General features: G+C 33.8%; 1 protein-coding gene across 1 annotated transcript in view; it reads right to left on the reverse strand.

The window, feature by feature from the left end:
- Positions 1-166: 166 nt before the first annotated feature.
- Positions 167-17,637, reverse strand: part of LOTGIDRAFT_237278 (hypothetical protein) — a gene marked incomplete at both ends in the record, with an annotated part of 27,263 nt that continues 9,792 nt past the window's right edge. The window contains 24 exons of the mRNA XM_009046413.1: positions 167-304; positions 744-913; positions 1,388-1,468; positions 2,257-2,517; positions 2,850-3,127; positions 4,114-4,229; positions 5,120-5,311; positions 6,115-6,266; positions 6,866-6,958; positions 7,325-7,592; positions 8,266-8,457; positions 8,777-9,024; positions 9,868-9,978; positions 10,637-10,768; positions 11,287-11,364; positions 11,420-11,665; positions 12,139-12,297; positions 12,619-12,709; positions 13,223-13,343; positions 14,000-14,189; positions 15,102-15,159; positions 15,732-15,914; positions 16,328-16,537; positions 16,829-16,876. Coding sequence (XP_009044661.1) covers positions 167-304; positions 744-913; positions 1,388-1,468; positions 2,257-2,517; positions 2,850-3,127; positions 4,114-4,229; positions 5,120-5,311; positions 6,115-6,266; positions 6,866-6,958; positions 7,325-7,592; positions 8,266-8,457; positions 8,777-9,024; positions 9,868-9,978; positions 10,637-10,768; positions 11,287-11,364; positions 11,420-11,665; positions 12,139-12,297; positions 12,619-12,709; positions 13,223-13,343; positions 14,000-14,189; positions 15,102-15,159; positions 15,732-15,914; positions 16,328-16,537; positions 16,829-16,876 — 3,816 coding nt within the window. The remainder of the gene's footprint in view (positions 305-743; positions 914-1,387; positions 1,469-2,256; positions 2,518-2,849; positions 3,128-4,113; positions 4,230-5,119; positions 5,312-6,114; positions 6,267-6,865; positions 6,959-7,324; positions 7,593-8,265; positions 8,458-8,776; positions 9,025-9,867; positions 9,979-10,636; positions 10,769-11,286; positions 11,365-11,419; positions 11,666-12,138; positions 12,298-12,618; positions 12,710-13,222; positions 13,344-13,999; positions 14,190-15,101; positions 15,160-15,731; positions 15,915-16,327; positions 16,538-16,828; positions 16,877-17,637) is intronic.

A 17,637-nucleotide genomic window follows, 5' to 3' on the forward strand; every position in this document is an offset into this window, starting at 1 on the left:
TCATTTTATGAGGTAGTATTCCTTTAAGAATTTTGAGAAAATTATGTTTGATAGAAGGACAGAAAAAAAAAATACCACTTCATATGGGGAACATTACAATATGCACAAGACCCAATTTCACATAAAAACTTATCTAAACATAGGCATACGGTCTAGTATACTGTTTCTATAATACAGGTAAAAGGATACAGGCTAAATGCTGTAATTCTTGTGATTTAGATTTCACTATCTGTTGTAATCTTTTCTTGGCCAAAATTTGTTTCTGTTGTGAAGACATCTTTTCATTGGAGATAACATTGGAAAACTGAAAAACACCAAGGCGACAATGATACAAACAAACACTTAAAGAAGCTGCTTAAAAGAGTCTAATTTTTCATGATGCAATGCTCTAGAAATCTGCACCACAGACAACACAATATGTCATCTTAAATATCAATTTTCTTGAGTTCTATAGCAGTCAGTTCTAAACATAAAGTCATTTACTTAATTATGTCAACAAATGGCGGTTGTGGGTTCTAATCTTGGTCGACTCTGGGACAGTCTGATAACCTTGTATAAGTCATCTTCACTGATAATTCCAGTCGACCAAGCTGTAAATGGGTACGGATTATCTGGGAAAAATCAATGTCAAAAGGTTTGGCCAAGGATCAGCTGGTAGAAAGGATCCTTCGTGAACCTAAGTTGTTATCCTTGTAAAATATAGTTGTTTCTTTCTTTTCTTTCTATCTATATACAATACAAACCTCTTTTAAATCTTCTGTTGTAAGCTCTGTTAAAGTGGATAATTTCTGTACATGTTGTCTATGACTATCAAATACAGCCATAAAGTTATTAGTACAATGTCTTAACTGGTAGATTACTACACCCAGATTAGGTACTTGTGTACTACTTGATAGACTACATATTGAATAATCTACAAATAAACAAAACACATTTTTCACGCATGTACATTTCATTGTCTAATTTAAGAAATGTGACTATAACTTATTCACAGACAGTTGTCCACCTTCACAATGTCAAGCTATTATAAACGTCTTCTTATACCTTGACTGTAATAGCCATATAATGCAGCAATTTGATTAGATTGTATGCAAGGACATACAGCCAAACATTATGGCTCATTTATTACAGACTTTCTATATAGGACACTGATTGGCTGATATTCGCTAATGTACAATCCAATCAAATTGCTGCCATTTGCCATTGCTAAATTTTTCAATACAGCCTAGATACTATGACTTTCATTTCTCCAATCAATATGTTCTATTTGATGGTTTGAAAATTTTCATTTTGACATGCTGAAGAAAGCATAAATATGGAAGCAAATATTCATATGATAACATCTCTATAGGACTTGAAAAACAAAATAAATAACACACAAACCTACCATCTAATGTATTTAAGTCTCTAGCACTAGCTTCTTCTAAACTTGGTCCAAATATTATTCTACTAAACTGACTTGTTGGTGCTGGAAAAAATGTACTTTTTTTACACAGTTGACTTATATATTTAATTCCTGAAATTTCTCCAAGGATTGGTGTGAGCAAAATGCTTGTGATAAAATCTGATTCAGTAAGTAAGGATCAACAACAGCTAATGCCAGGTTAACACCAAGTTCCTGATGACCATGGCAGCTTTGTTTGCCTGTGGTGCTCCCTTGGATTTTTTTCACTGTACACATGTTCAGCTCTGAGTTTTCTCAGGGAATATTACAATATCAGCGAAAAGCACACACCCTTCCCTTTTTGTCATGGTCCCTGACATTTTGAGAGTTTGATATTTTGTGATGGATTCCAAGTCAACTTCATGTATGCCCATCGTGATTTCCTGCTTGATTTATAAGATGAATGTTTAATCATCAAAGTCGAATTTATTGTGGGTTAATCTGATTCGATTTGGTCTAAAAAACCATTTATCCTGTATCGAATCAAATTTGATTATGGTAATCAGCGCATTTATTGTAGCAGCGAATCAAATTGATATACGTTAATCGAGTAAATCAACTTTGGAGCGCTGTAGCTTTAGTAATGGCGTTCAACATGTCAAAACCATTACGTGTAATGGGTAATTTCTTCCTGCCTTGCCGCCATCTTGGAAACTATAAATAGTATAATGTTCATTTATCCTGCAGTATAAATCAGATTCGATTTGTGACGTCATTCTGATTAGGGTAATCGATTTAAGTGCGTAAAAATGACTTAAACGTTAATATTTTTATGAAAAGGGTTCCTAATTTCAATCATATAGATAACATACCTGATTCAGTAAGTAAAGATCGACAGTAAGCTAGAAGATTAGATGATATTTCTTGTATAGCTAGTTTAATATCTGACTGTATATCACCACTAGTACTCTCTAGTCTCTCTGATTCATCTAGTGATTTTAACTGTTTATTATATCTCTCTGAGAAACAGTAACGTGGTAAGAGAGCTATCATCTGACGCTGTATTCTAGCTCGATGACCTTTAAACTCTATTATAGCTGTTTCATTATCTAGATATTCTGAACCCAGATCAGCTGTAATGTAAAAACGACAATAAAAGGGTGTTTTATGTCCTATTTTTCTGCACCCGATTGAGCTTATGAACACAGACAATGCCTTGCAGTGTGCAATAGCGGAAAGTTAGCTAGGACAGTGGTAAGAGTCTACTCTTTTTTCCCAATAGTATCTTTAAAATGTACAGCCTGTAGCAGATCTGTAATTTTTTTTATATTTTATTGATTGAAGCTGTATATATGAACAACCACTATTATCAATATGATATAGATGGGAAAAGAGACAAAAAGCAAGAGTGATACAGATAGCTCAAATTCAGTTTTATCACCCGAGAAAGCAACATTTCACTTACTATGATAGTTGGCTCTAGCTATTAAAGCTGTAGTGAGAGCTAATTCTTTTAAAGCTGGTAATGAGAGACTAGGACCTCTATCTTTTAGTATGGTAGTAAACACTTCATTGTGAGTTACAACAAACAACATGACTTGTGCTGCTATATCTTTACTTTCTACACCAACTGATGTTAATATAGCTAGACCTAGTTTTAATGCTGATGATAATAATATACGATATCTAGCTAATGGACTTGGTATAAACTCATCATCACATCTTTCTTGTAAACTTGCTGATCTGAAATTAAACAAAATAATACAGATGTATAGATGAACACAATTATATGGATAAAAATTACTTTAATAAATAACTTGCGACGTTTTGATGATGCTACTTTCGTCTTTATCAAGCAATGATCAATCATCTGGTCAATCATTGCTTTATAAAGACGAAAGTATCATCATCAAAACGTCGCAAGTTATTTATTAAAGTAATTGTTATCCATAAAATTGTGTTCATATATTCATACCTCAATTACTAAATGCCACGAAAATACAGATGTAAATTCTATCAATGTTGATAAGGATCAGAAAACAGTAATTGATCTTGACGTATTCAACGGAATGAATATGCATTGTACAGTACAAAAAATGATCAGAATTTTTGTTTATGTGGCCCTGATCATGTAATCTAACACACACTAGATGATCTTTTGATGGAACTTTGTAGGATTTTTTTTTGACAGCATCAAATTATTTGGATGTGTAGACATTAGCTGATCCTTTATCCTGACTAGAGCCCCTCTGTTGTTCTTTTGCAGAGCTACCAAAATGTTGAGCATGTGATAATAACACCCGTAGTTGTATTGGTTACAATAAATGATGTAGATAAACCACACAGATGGGGTTTCCTTGATCACTCCTAATTTTTTAGTGGATGTCATAGACCCCCCCCCTTCCCCCGGGGTGAGGGACTAGGGTGTCAGGGGTGTGGTCGACTGGTGTAGGAGAAGAATTTGTTTTGAATTGAGAGAGCACCTCGCATCAGCACATGCTGAAAATGTGGATGAAACAAATTTTTGGGGGTGTGAAAGGTCCAGGTGATTGCTCCAGGGGTGTGAAGGATGAGAAAGGTTGGGAACCACAAGCGTAGACAAAGCCTATAAAAATCGGTGTGTGCCTGATTTTAGTCATAGGTCAACTATTTGACGTTTTTTACGGTCATTTACTACATCCAGATAATGGTACAAGTAAGGTTGAAAATTCATAATTATAATGACTTACCTATCAGTATCTGGTCGTAAATCAAAGAATTGACAAGCTGATAGTTTCTGCATCATACCACATCTTATTAATAGATGAGCACCAGCTGTAGTTTCACCAAATCTGGTTAATAAACTCTGTAATTTAAAGAAACAAGTGTTTGACTAGCAAGCTTTGCCCACTTCCCAGCTACATTTTTATACGCCCACATCTCTCTATGTGGACGTATATTGTCGGCACCCCTGTCCGTCCGTCTGTCAACATTTGCTTGTAAATGCTCTAAAAACTAGATTTTTTGATGGAATCATATGAAATTCGATATGTGTATACATATTCATAAAACGAAGATCAAGTTCGAATTTTAGCTATTTTCAAAGCAGAGTTATTGCCCTTGCCCCAAAAACTTGAATATGCTATTACTCTCTTAGTTTTCAACCGATTTTGATGAAACTTAAGATGGATGTTTCGTTTTTACCATCCGCATGCCGTGAAGGGCGTATATGGCTGTGGTCCACTATCTTCAGTATATCAAGGGCAGTCACCAATCTGTGTCAAATCATACCAAAAATCTAATTTGTGCAAGATATTGTTGATTTAAACAAACACACATTATTTAATAAAATTTCGACATAAACTGTCCACAAGTCTTTATGCATTTTTACGAAGTCAAGGACATTAACTAAAATTCAATTCATTGAAAAATCGTCAAATTCAAACTTGACCACGATCTTATTGTAATAGATGACACCAGATTTCATCAAAAAAGTAAAGTGAAATGTGTATGTACATTCCAACGCAATAAAATGAAATTAAGTTTTCATTCAAAATGACACTGAACTCAAACATGACTAACTTTTAAGATCCAATGACATACCTGTAATAATGATGAAACAGAAGACGACAAACCTCCATTTTGAAACTGAGTACAACTCAGGGGTAGGTATAACTCAGCTGAACTGACTGTCCCAGAGCAGGTAATCGAGTCAAAGAACATTTTCAACAAATTGTTTGGCTATTTAATACTTACCATTTTTGACTGGTATATGTACATAGCTCGAATTTGTTCTGGATTAGGGCGTAATAATTTCTGAAGCTCAAGGTCATCTTGTAGTAAACTGTCCACCAAGTGTTGTAAATATCCCTTGCCACTTAAATAAGTCATCCACTGTTGATAGACATCCATTGATACAATCATATCTAGTACAGATAGAGCTAGCATCTAAAATGTTAAAAAAAAAATGTCTTTGGAATTCTTCATGGAACCTGGTTTTGATGTCATTCTAACAAGACTTACTTTCCAAAAAAAGCTTGAACTTAATTCATAAACTAGTAAAGTAATAGTCACAAGATTTCAAGAGATTTTTCAACATTTACTAGCTATCACTTCACTATCAGTAGGGCTAGGTGATATTGGTTCAAGTTGATATCACGATATTAAGCATTAATATATCACGATATGGGTATATATCGTGATATTTTTTAAGTTTGTTTTTTATTGGTTTTAGAAAGAAAATTATGATCTAGAAATTTTAAATGTAACATAAAACAATAAATATCTCTTAAAACACCCCAGTCTTTAACATCACCAAAAAAACATCTGTTTCAAATATTAAGTTACTTGTTAAAATTATGTAGATGATCTTATATCTTTAAAAATTTTCAGTTATATCATGATAACTACCATTATATCACAATATGGTGATATTTCGGTATATTTTAATCAGGCGATATTATTAACAATATAAATTCCTATACCAGTATTTACCGGTATATCGCCCAGCCCTAGGGCTATATACATTTGAATAAATTTTACCATCAAAAATGACAAGTTTCTCAGTTGTATACTAACATGCTATCCTAAAAATAATTATATATCCTGTCTGTCTTCACTTCTATTGTATATTATATTTATACTCAATTGCAGATGAACCACACATCTTATTTTCATTCTGCAAAGTGATACAAGAGTTGAAATGTGCTTGATTTAGAAATATAATCAGATAATATCTGTAGCCATCTTACCCGTCCTATATCATGTCCATCACAAGCATCTTTACAAACAACATCCATAAAATTATCACCATATCCCATTATAGTGGTGATATTTTCTTTAGCTAGCTGTTCATATTCAGTATCAGATGTTCCTAACACACGACTCACTGTACTTCTATCTTCTATAGTTGAAAAACATACTAAAATCATTTTTCATTTACATGAAATGATTCAGTGATGATAAAATGGCATATCCTGAATGCTTTTGATGAAAACAAACAAAAAGAAAGAGAGAAACAACTATATTTCACAAGGATAACAACTTAGGTTCACAATTAAGGATCCTTTCTACCAGCTGATCCTTGGCCAAACTACTTGGCATTGATAATCCATACCCATTTACAGCTTGGTTGACGGGAAATACAACTAAAGATGACATATTCAACTATCACACAAACTATCACAAACCGATCGAGATTAGAACCCACAGACACCATTTGCTTAACATAATCAAGCAGATGACATCATGAAAAGAACCAAAAGCGCCTGCTTTTTTTAATGTGTGTGTCCGATGACCTTGAATAAGTCATCTTCACACATAATTCCAGTCAACCCAGCTGTAAATGGGTACAGATAATCCAGGAAAGGAGAAATGCCTGGGACCAGCTGGTAGAAAGGATCCTTAACTGTGAACCTCAGTTGTTATCCTTGTAAAATATAGTTGTTTCCTTCTTTTCTACTGACTCTCACTACCTCCTAAACAATTTCAACAGAAACTAACCTTTATTGTGTACTGATTGAGGTTTTTGAGCTATTTGTAAATAATATAACAGTGACCCATACAGATTAGCTCTTACTCTCTGTGATCCAGCACCTATAAATATAGAAGAGAATAAACTGATATCCACAATCTAAGAACCCTAGTGAACAACTTCACATAGATCAAAATAACTGACTTGATAATTATAATAATCAGAACACAACATCAAGAGAAATGAAATGTGATGTTTTTTGTACTAATAATGCAAATATGAAGACATGCAATACACTTAAGGCGAAATTGCCATGGCAACAACATAAGCCTACATTTTTCAGTTTTTCATCAATGCACACATATCCCTTCTAGCTGTAGCCCATGTCAGATAAGGGGTTTGGAATCCTAAAGTCAAACAATGGTCATCATGGGTTATAATCTTGTTGATGAGTATTCCTGGTAACAATGGTTTTTCTCTATACTTACTAGTTTTGAGAATGTAATCTAGTAAGCCTTTCAGAACCAGTTGGAGTGATGTAGCAAACAATGTTCTAGAACCAGCAGATTGACTCCAGGTTGATCTAGATATACCAGCACTCAATCCATCACCAGCTTGTTGAGCACTGGCTGTTTGTAAACTCTTCTCTGATTGGCTAACATCTGATATGAAACACTGGAGTAGATTGGCCATCAGTGTTAAAACCACACCAGCAACAGGGGCAGTTAACTCTGGTAAAGAATCTTCCTTTGCAACCTGATGAAGAAATAATACATAAGTATGGTCATAATGAATCCACTATCCAATTAAAATTCGATTACAATTTCGTTTCTTTTTTGTTTTCTGAAATTTTTCATTATTGTAATCTAACAAGTTTTCTATCAACATTCCAATCAAAGTATGTCATGATAACATAACGAATTGTGGGATAGCGAAATCCACATTATTCTCATCTTTCGGTTATGTTATCCCACAATTTGAAACATGTTCTACATGACTTTGAGTGAGTGAAAGTTCATGGTAACAGAATGAATTGTGGGATAGCGAAATCCACATTATACTCTGCTTAAGGTTATGTAATCCCACAATTTGATGTTATCAAGAAACATGTTCTACATGACATTGATTGGGTCAAAGTACCGTCACTAGAATACGACTGTAGTAGAAAGCTTGTTAGATTTCAATCAAGATGAAAATTATCAGAAAACAAAACAGAAATTAAATTTTAATCATGAACAAAATACCTATGAAATCTTGACAATTTTCAACTGTGTTTAAGGATTTAACCTACTTATTAGCATATATAGACACAGCTTTATAGAACAACAATCACTGGTTAAAGTTTTTCGACAAACTTATTAGCAGGTTAGTCAGGAAAAATCAATACCATAGCCCATGAAATCCTAAAAACAATCTGTCTGATTCTTACCTTGAGGAGAAGATCTTGTAGTAGTTCAAAGATGACTATTTCTCTGGTTTCACCATTAAGTACATCTTCTGGACAGGCACTTAATAAAACTTCAGCTACCTGTCTCCAGGATTCAAACGATTGTCTTTTAGTATATAGGTTACCTCGAACTTTATTACGTATCACTACTGTCGCTAATATCTGCTTAATTTCCTGTTCAAAAATAAATCGTTTCAGTCAATTTGCAAGGAAATCAAATACAACTCTTTTTGACAAAGGATCATTTCATTTGTTCATTTTATTCACAACATATGAAGCATTGTAAGCAGACGGCAATTTTCTTTTATCTTTGGGTGTCATTAACACCAAGACTCTTGGATATCATAAGAAGCTTTTTTGATAATGACATCATAAATTGCCTAGTTTAAGTTGATTTGCAAGAACCACTAATGTCACTGATGGCACTATCAGTCTCTTATAAAATAGTTCAGAATACCTTGTATTAAAAAACATGAAAAGATACATCACTTACCCCCATGATTAAAGGTCTCTGTCCGGCCATTAAAGACCCTTGTTGATTATTGAGTTCACTGATTAATATTCTATGTAAGGCTCTAACATCACAATGAATAACATCATTCTCTGTCTTACTCTCACAGTTAGAAATCACTTGTTCTATTAACTTAGGATCAAAGAAATCTAGCTGTAACTGCTCTGGATAATCTTGACTAAATGTCACAGAATCTAGCAGACACAGTAACTTTCTTCTTGTTCTCTTTCCTGAAAACATAATCAATTTGATAAGAAAATGGATTGAGCACAAGCTTGCTTCAGCATGCCCAACAATTTCATACTTCATTGCTCAAAGTTTGTGACATTTTGTCCCCTAAGGCTAAAACAGTAGGTATCATGGAAAATATAAATGAAACATAAAAGCAAACATCCAAAATTGCAGCTTGTGGAATAAGCATGAACTAAATGTGAACAATGTCTAACCAAAAGTATGGACCATTGAAAAATACAGAATACCATTCTTAAAAGTTGTTCAATAAAAGAAAATATGAAAGATAGCTTGCCAGGCAAGGTAACATACGCCCACTGGCAGCTGTCAGAAATGATAAAACAGTCATTAGTGATTAAAGTATGAATTTTCTCTTACTGACAGTTATCTATGCTGAGAAATTCCACCAAATTTTTTAAAATCAATATCAACAACCCAAATACATCAACTTATCACATCAATATACATGATCAAACCATGTTTCAATAAATGAATTGAAAATTGTCTCAAATTTTGAAGCGTTTTTCCTAAGTCAAGGGCAATAACTCAAAAACCGTTCATCGAAAGATCGTCAAATTCAAACTTGACCAAGATCTCATCAATATAAATGATCACACCAAATTTCATCAAAATCAGTTGAAAACTGTAGTCTCTATTGTGTTCACAAGAAATGTTGTTGGACCAACAGACAGGGGCGACGGCAATATACGTCCACATTTCCATGTGGGCGTATAAAAAACCTAAAAATATAAGCTATAAACTAATTGCATTGCCTCAAAACTTTGGTTGCTAAGATACGGTATTTATACACAGCAAAATAAAATCATTAAATGTCAACTGACCTGACCGAGCGATTGTTTTATTCTGTGAAGCTGTACCACTAACAAACATGGACGTTTCTCTATCCCATCCTGATACATCTATAACATCCTCTACTCCACCATTTTGATAACCTTATTTGACAAACGATAATTCAGAGTTTAGAGCTTTCAACATTGTCACCTGATGAAATCTATGACGACGAAAGCTTGAAGAATAAAATACTTCAGTCACTCTTAAAAGAAGGCTTCTTACAGCATTACTTTCAACTCAGAATCAAATGTGTTTGATTAATCTAGTTCAGAGAAAATACCACTTTATGTATCAAATACCATAATGTCAAGAAATTTAAAGGTACAGGTAGACCATTTTTTTTTGACCAATCATACTTTAGTCTTAGAAAGAAGAATTTTTTAGCTGAGCCAATCAGTAATAGTGTTCAGTGTCCAGAATTATCTGCGTTTGAATGTTGAAATTACGACTTGTCAATTTAAGATACTCTATGATATATAGAAAAACATATACAGAAATAGTGAATAAAATTTCTAGTTTGAAGTATTTTTAAAGGAATTATGTGATTTTCATACATTTCTGGTACTTCTGAAGACTATTTACATATATTCAAGACAAAAATCAACCCCTCACACCTGTCCCTTTAACATAACTTGTCAGACAATAAATGAAAGTTATGTCCCTTGTAAACAGGCTTGTAATCAATCCTAGTAGCATTTCACCCAATGTTTACACATTTTTTAGCTAAATTCAGCAACAAAAAACAAAACAACAACTCACCGGCATGATCTTCTGTATCATCTAATAATAAATATAACAATCTCTGTGTATGAGAACGTTGTCTATTTAGACTGGTTAATCTCAACTCTATAGCTATAGTCTTCAACAACCAGGACTGAGGGCCTACAGTATCTGCAATAAATATTTAACTTCAACTCTGATGCCAGTTTCTGCACAAAAATCCTTCAGAGGAATTTGTAAAGCAATTAGAAATTTGATTACTTGGAAGAATAAAACTTATCTAATTTATCTAAATTTCAAGGTCAATACTAATATTTGCTGACACAGATATCATCCATGTTATGTCTTTGATGATAACACAGGATAACTATTGTGGCAGTACATTTTCATTTTATCATAGACCAACTACATGTCACATTTTTGTTTGGAAAAGTGATACAGATGGCTGAAATTGAGCTTTATCAATTGATGTCTGGAAATGAAATGAATGGAGTTTTAGGTCCTACTTTTCTGCACCATGTGGGCTAATGAAAACAGGCAATTTATCCTTGACAGCGGCATTAGTCTGCTCTTCTTTCGATTTCCAACTGTCAAGGGATCTTTAATGTGCACAGTCTGTAGCACACAGGGCTTCGGTTTATTGTCCCATCGGAATGACTAGACGCTTTTTCCGTGTCAGCTACTCTTACCTGCATCATTGACACAGGGAAACGTCCATGTCTGGAGATGGGTTGTACAGGTGCAAACCTGTTCCCGAATCTCTTTCACTATCAACAAAATATTGTTTATATAAAAAATGCAATGGTCAATTTCCAAGCTTACCAGTATCAGTAGATTTAAAAGGTAGATGTTGTAACTGTCTGTATAAGAAATCGTGAGCTGTTCTCAGATAACGTAATGTTGGTGCTGTGGTATCTTTATTAGCACACAATACATAGATAAGATGATAAGCTAATTCAGCTAGTCTTGGTGTGTGCTGTAAACATGTTGGTCCTGTCCGACTACCTACTCCATTATTTAATAATGTTAATATAGAATGTAGACATGTCTTAGGTGATCCTAATACACCTGTAACGACAAATGAAGAAATGGAATTAGTTCCCGCTGTTCAACCAGCCATGTTACAAAATGATTCATAATATGATATTGAGAATTTCCTTTGATCTTATCAATGTATAAACAAGTGGGAGGAGCCTATCTGTGCTATAACTAGGCTGTTTAAATGGGTTAACTCATGAAAACTGTGCTATGATACATTATATACCTGCTATACCTATTTTATAGCATGCAGCATTAAGACCCTCAGTGTTCAAGGGCTGAAGGTCAAATAATGAATCCAATCTGAGACATATTTGTACATTACAAGCATATTGGGTGAACCAAAAAATATTGGGCCCTGTTTTATAGAAAAAAAAACAAAACCTACTAAATCACAGGAAAGGTGGAATGAATTCAGCTTTAAATAATATACCCATTGAGCATCAAAGCTCAAAATAAGCTTATTCACTGACAGACAAAAGAGAAGGTGTTATAGAACCTACCTGGGTCTTGTAGGTTAGTTTTTACAACAGGTTTACGTAACTCAAAACCTAATAACCAGTGAGCTAGGTTAGGGGCTGATTGTTCCATAGCATATAACATTAACTGTATAATATGTTGTCTTGTAGCATTCTTTATCTGAGCTGTCGTAAAATCTTCTTCTGAAAAGAATTCGAATTTTCATAACAATTAACGATGTATTCAATTTTAGTTTCTTTTATTAGGCTTATGAAATTGAAAAGCAACATCAGTATGCAAGGGGGAAAATTTTACCATTACAGACGCATCCACTCTTTTTCAATTTTCAACAGTCTTAAGATATAAGATGTGCATCAGATGGTATCAATTCATTATCAGATCCTTCTACCTGCATATAAGCGAGTATCTCAACCCATGTCAAGATGGATAGCCAGACCTACATGTTATTCCCCAGCATTAAACAGGCTGAAACAATGTTCTACATATCATAATAAATCATTTACCTGCTTGTAAATCAGTTTTATCTATTCTAGGCTCAGCATCATCTATTTCTAAACATTCTACAAATCCTTGCATTAGATCACGATTTACATTCTTTAAATGATAAAAAAAAAATTATCAGGGCACCATTCAAAGAGGCAATGTCAGCTATTTTCAATATAACAAGAACTGCAATGTTATCCTTTTCTCTCAATGAACACATGTTTAAAGGGACAGGTAGGCCATTTTTTGACCAATCATTCTTTTGTCTCAGAAATGGGATTTTTTTCTAGCTGAGCTAATCAGTAACAGTGTTTACAGCTCACTGTTGAATTTTGAGCCTGCAAATTTATGTGTGTCGTGAATTATCTGTTCTTCTGAAGACTATTTACATATATTCAAGATTAAAATCAAACCCCTAAAATGACACACCGGTTCCTTTAAGAATAGCAGTCTCAAGTTTCGAAGGCAAATCTCATGCAAATGAGTTGTAAGTTGCTTTCAAAACTCATGACTACTTTCATTATTCGCAAGCATACCCAACTGATAATTGCTATGATGTGAGGTCACCTAACAAAATGACTAATTTAAGATAGGAGAATATGTTGACCATTACACTTGTCTTACCTCATCTAAGGTATATAGATGTACTAATTCTGTTTGTATTGGAGCTGATCTACATACTAAATATAATATTCTAGCTGTAGAAAATGCATGTTCTGGTAAAAGAGTGTTGAATATAACAAATCTGGAATATGATAAAACGAACAATAAATACAGAGTAAAAAATTTGTTAATATTAATATTTAATGAGTTTCTCTCCTGTTTAACCTATGGTTTCTGTTCCATAAAGCTGTGTCCATATATCTGGTGACCCAGAAAAAATAATACCACTTTTTATTTCAGAAATAAATGAAATGAATGGAGTTTTACGTCCTACTTTCCTGCACCATGTGGGCTAATGAAGACGGGCAACGCCATGCAGGGTGCAATGGGGGAAATTTTGCCAGGACAGCTGTATTAGCCTGCTCTTTTGCGATTTCCAACTGTCAGGAACAGCCTGTAGCATACGGGGCATCGGTTTATTGTCCTATCCGAACGACTAGACGCTTTTTCCATGTCAGCCCCTCTAACCTGCATCACTGACAGGGGGAAACCGGGTTGAAAAATCCGAAGGTATTATCTCGACCTATGCTGAGATTGAACCCTGGACCTTCATGTGAGCGAGCAAGCGTCTAACTCACTGAGCCACACGTTTTATTTCAGGTTTTGTCAAAAACTATCAAAGATATGACCAAATTACAGCTTCATAGGTTGAACCATTTTGCATTCTAAGTAGCCTTTTTAAAATTCTTTGTCAAAAAATATAACGTCGTAATTTCTCCTTTTAATCAAATAACTTACTTGGCAATGTTAACCAGATGATCAGCTTTACGTGATCTAGGATTAATAGATAATAAGAGTTTATCCATGGTGGCTATCATTACAGACGTTCCTGAATCTCGGATCATTCTTTCAAACTTCTCTTCTTTATCTAGACTAATTTCTATCATTCTTAAACATAATAAACATGCCTTCTCTAGATCTTCTTTACCTGAATTGAAATTGATTTTTTACAATTATGGTTTTCAATGCTACAATTTAGGTGATACACTGAGGAAAATGAAGGATGACAAGGTTTACACTCGATTTGAGAGATCTGAACAGGTTCTGGCTGATCCAATTCTGCCCTCAATCAAAAGCAGATGTCGCATTCAAAATTTTCCCATCTTTTCCCTTCTCTGCCATTTTGAATTACATCTGCACCTACTATTTTTTCGACACATGTGAAACGTGTTCTGAACTTCCAACTTGTTTTATTGAATGTACACTTGATTCCAGGAATTCCGAATATATAGAAGTTACTGGTCGAGTGACCCCTTACTGAAAAGCCAGTCTTCATCCAGCGAGGGTGAAAAGTCCCCAATTGTACCCCTACTTTATTTTTAACAAATCTAAATGTTTACCTTTTTTCTCCAAAATATGTGCCAGAACGCACAAAATCAATTCATTTTTTCAAAAATTTTCTAGAGAGACCCCTCTAAAACAATCTATGAGAAGATTGTGACTATAACACCACCACAGAGTAGCCAATATTTGAATTCAGCCTCAGCAGTTGTCCCCCCATTGAGTCAGTTTGCCCCCTATTTGTACCCCCAGTCTAAGAAGGCTGGTGCCACCACTGTCTTCATAGTAAATTTAAATGAAATAATATTAAAAACAGTTTTACTCCCTATTATTCCACAACTCTTTAATGAGAAATTTTTAAACAGATTGAAAGGAGAAGGGATTTAAAATTCCTATCGTTATCTGAATGATAAGATGGTTTATTACATGTCAGTCTCACAGACCTGTATTATTGATAAGGTGGTACCAATACTGACAATATCAAAAATTTAGAACCCTGTTACTTCTGCCAGGATATGAATTCTAGATTACTCTTTAAATACCAGCTTCATTAACTAACCTGGAAAATTTGTATAGGTTTCAAACTGCATTATCCCATCATCTAACAGTCGTAAAATCTAGAAAAGATCAAAAGAATTACAAACTAGACCTGTTATCCAAGATTGTTTCAGCAAAAGTATAGTCTTATATGAAGGCAAAAGCCTAGAGTAAAATATTGCAAGTCTTACAGTAAACAAATTTCAAAATTTCTATTGCTATTTGGTGTTTTTTTTTCACTTCACCCTACTAATCCAAACCTAAATGGGCTACCAATTGCGCTCAGTGCTAGGACCTTCGGAATAGCAAACAAGCAATTTAACGTCTTTAAGTCATTCATGCTTCAAAATAAATTTATTTCATATTTCCACTGAGTCAGGTCCAGTAGATACAACTCAAAATGACACTCGATTGGAGAGTTCTGAACAGGTTGTCTCTTCTAATTCTGCTTTCAATCTATTTCCTTCTCCGCCATTTTGGATTCTGTCACCACCTATTTTTCAGCACACGTGAAACGCATTCTAAAACTTATTTATTTTATTGAACGTCTGTTTGATTCTATAAATCCGCAAAAAATGCAGAATTCACCAATCAAGCAACCCCAAAGTAAACCTAAGTACATGTACATTTTGACAACCGAATTAGTACTTACCATTTTCAGTAAACCGGAATCATTCAACATATATAATAAGAGTAAATGACCAGGTGGTTTATTAGTAGATACCGTACCACCACCTTGTCTTTCAACTACTGTTTCTATAAAATCTGTTTCTTTAACTTCATGTTCATGTAATAGTTTACACATTATCTCTAGACAGCAAACAGCTATCTGCCACTGGAATTATATCAAGTATTTTCATTAGTAATGGCACTAACATACCACTCCTGCTATTTCAAATTTAGTTTATCATAGTACCATCCTAGGGCAAATGTTTCGAAAACTTTGAATAAGTCTTTTATTCCAGTCTTTCGATTGGTCAATCCCTATAATGATTTCAAATTAGTTTTTGTTAAACCAATCAGATTACAGAATTTTTCAAACGTGAATTCATCTTCTTTAAGTTTCGGAAAACGCATTCAGATAATGCCATGAAAAATTTCAAGAGCTATCTTATGCATATAATATTCAGCTAGGCAGGCCCAGTGACATGTGAACCTTGCGCAATGAATCAGCTTAAATTGATTCCACAGTTTTATATGGTGCATTTTGACAGTTTTCCCTCCATAGTCTTCAATCAACCTTCTTACCTTCTCCTGGCTGTTTTTATAAGCTCTAGTATAGAATTTCAAGAAGACATTATTGATGATAAATTCTAGATATGGATCAAAACCAGGTGATCTGTAACCAGCACCTAATGCAGCAGGTATAGGTATATTAGTTAAGTTATTTAATAACTGTAGAAAGGCTCTTGTCATAGGATATTCTTCACTTCTACTTTCAATTTCTTCTAATTCAACCTGGAAAAATAATTTCGCCAATTTCTTTTTTTTTGTAATAAGTCTCATAGACCTAGTCTGAATGAGAAAAAAAGACTAAAAAATCGATTTAAATAATAAAGGACCTACAATTTCTTTCAATTCAAACTGGAAAAATAACTTCACCAATTTCTTTATTTTTCTAATAAGTCTCATAGATCTAGTCTTTCAATTCAACCTGAAAAATTTCATTTTGGCGAAAAAGACTAAAAAAATCTATCTTTAGATTTAAATCATACAGGACTTAAAATTGGATTAAAATATAACACTTACCAAAATTCCACTTGTCTGTTCATTGGCTGATTGTATGGTTGGCAAAATCTGCAAAAGAAAAATTTGGGATTCAAAAGATCATTCTTAGCCTGACAGTCATTTTCAAAATATCATGACAGTAAAAGAAGAGCTCTTGTCAACTAAGTCAAAGTCCTAAGTCTTAGCAAGGTGAAATATTCTATTTGACATGAAAATGTTACAGATTTCACACTCTCTTCTAGTCTCAAACATCCAGCCTCTGATAGCAATTTTGAAAGTTATCAGCTGGAGTAGAGTCAGAAAAACTAGGCCCTGTTTTATAAGGGATATTCCACAGATTTTCTATATCTACAGAAGTTGCAAGACTTATTAACATAATATATATTATATCTACTGGTTGTTGATTGAAGGATAGCACTAAATACAAGGGAGCTGTCACACAAGTTTGACAATTGGTTTTGCAACAACTGGATTTTAATATTTGCTATCATTACACTTGGGCTGCAACGATTCACCGATGAACCGTGATTCTATCCTTCTTATCAATAATCGTGATGTATCGGCACAATTAATTCCTAGTCCCCTTTAATAACAAACAACACAGAATACTTATTTGTATAAGAAATTGTGTCATGTTTTCAATGTTTGATTTTCAAACCAAAATTTGCAAAAATTTATTTCTGACTTTAAAAATTGAGATTTTTTTCACAATTTCTTACTTTTAAATGTTCTCAAGTTCTTAATAGTGACAAACTTATTATAAATTTCTTCTATTTTTTCTCTTTCCTTCTCTTAAGGAATGAATGTGGATCTTGTTATCGTTATGGGGA

This window comes from Lottia gigantea (genome assembly GCF_000327385.1).
Source record: "Lottia gigantea unplaced genomic scaffold LOTGIsca_101, whole genome shotgun sequence".
Taxonomy (NCBI): Eukaryota; Metazoa; Mollusca; class Gastropoda; family Lottiidae; genus Lottia; species Lottia gigantea.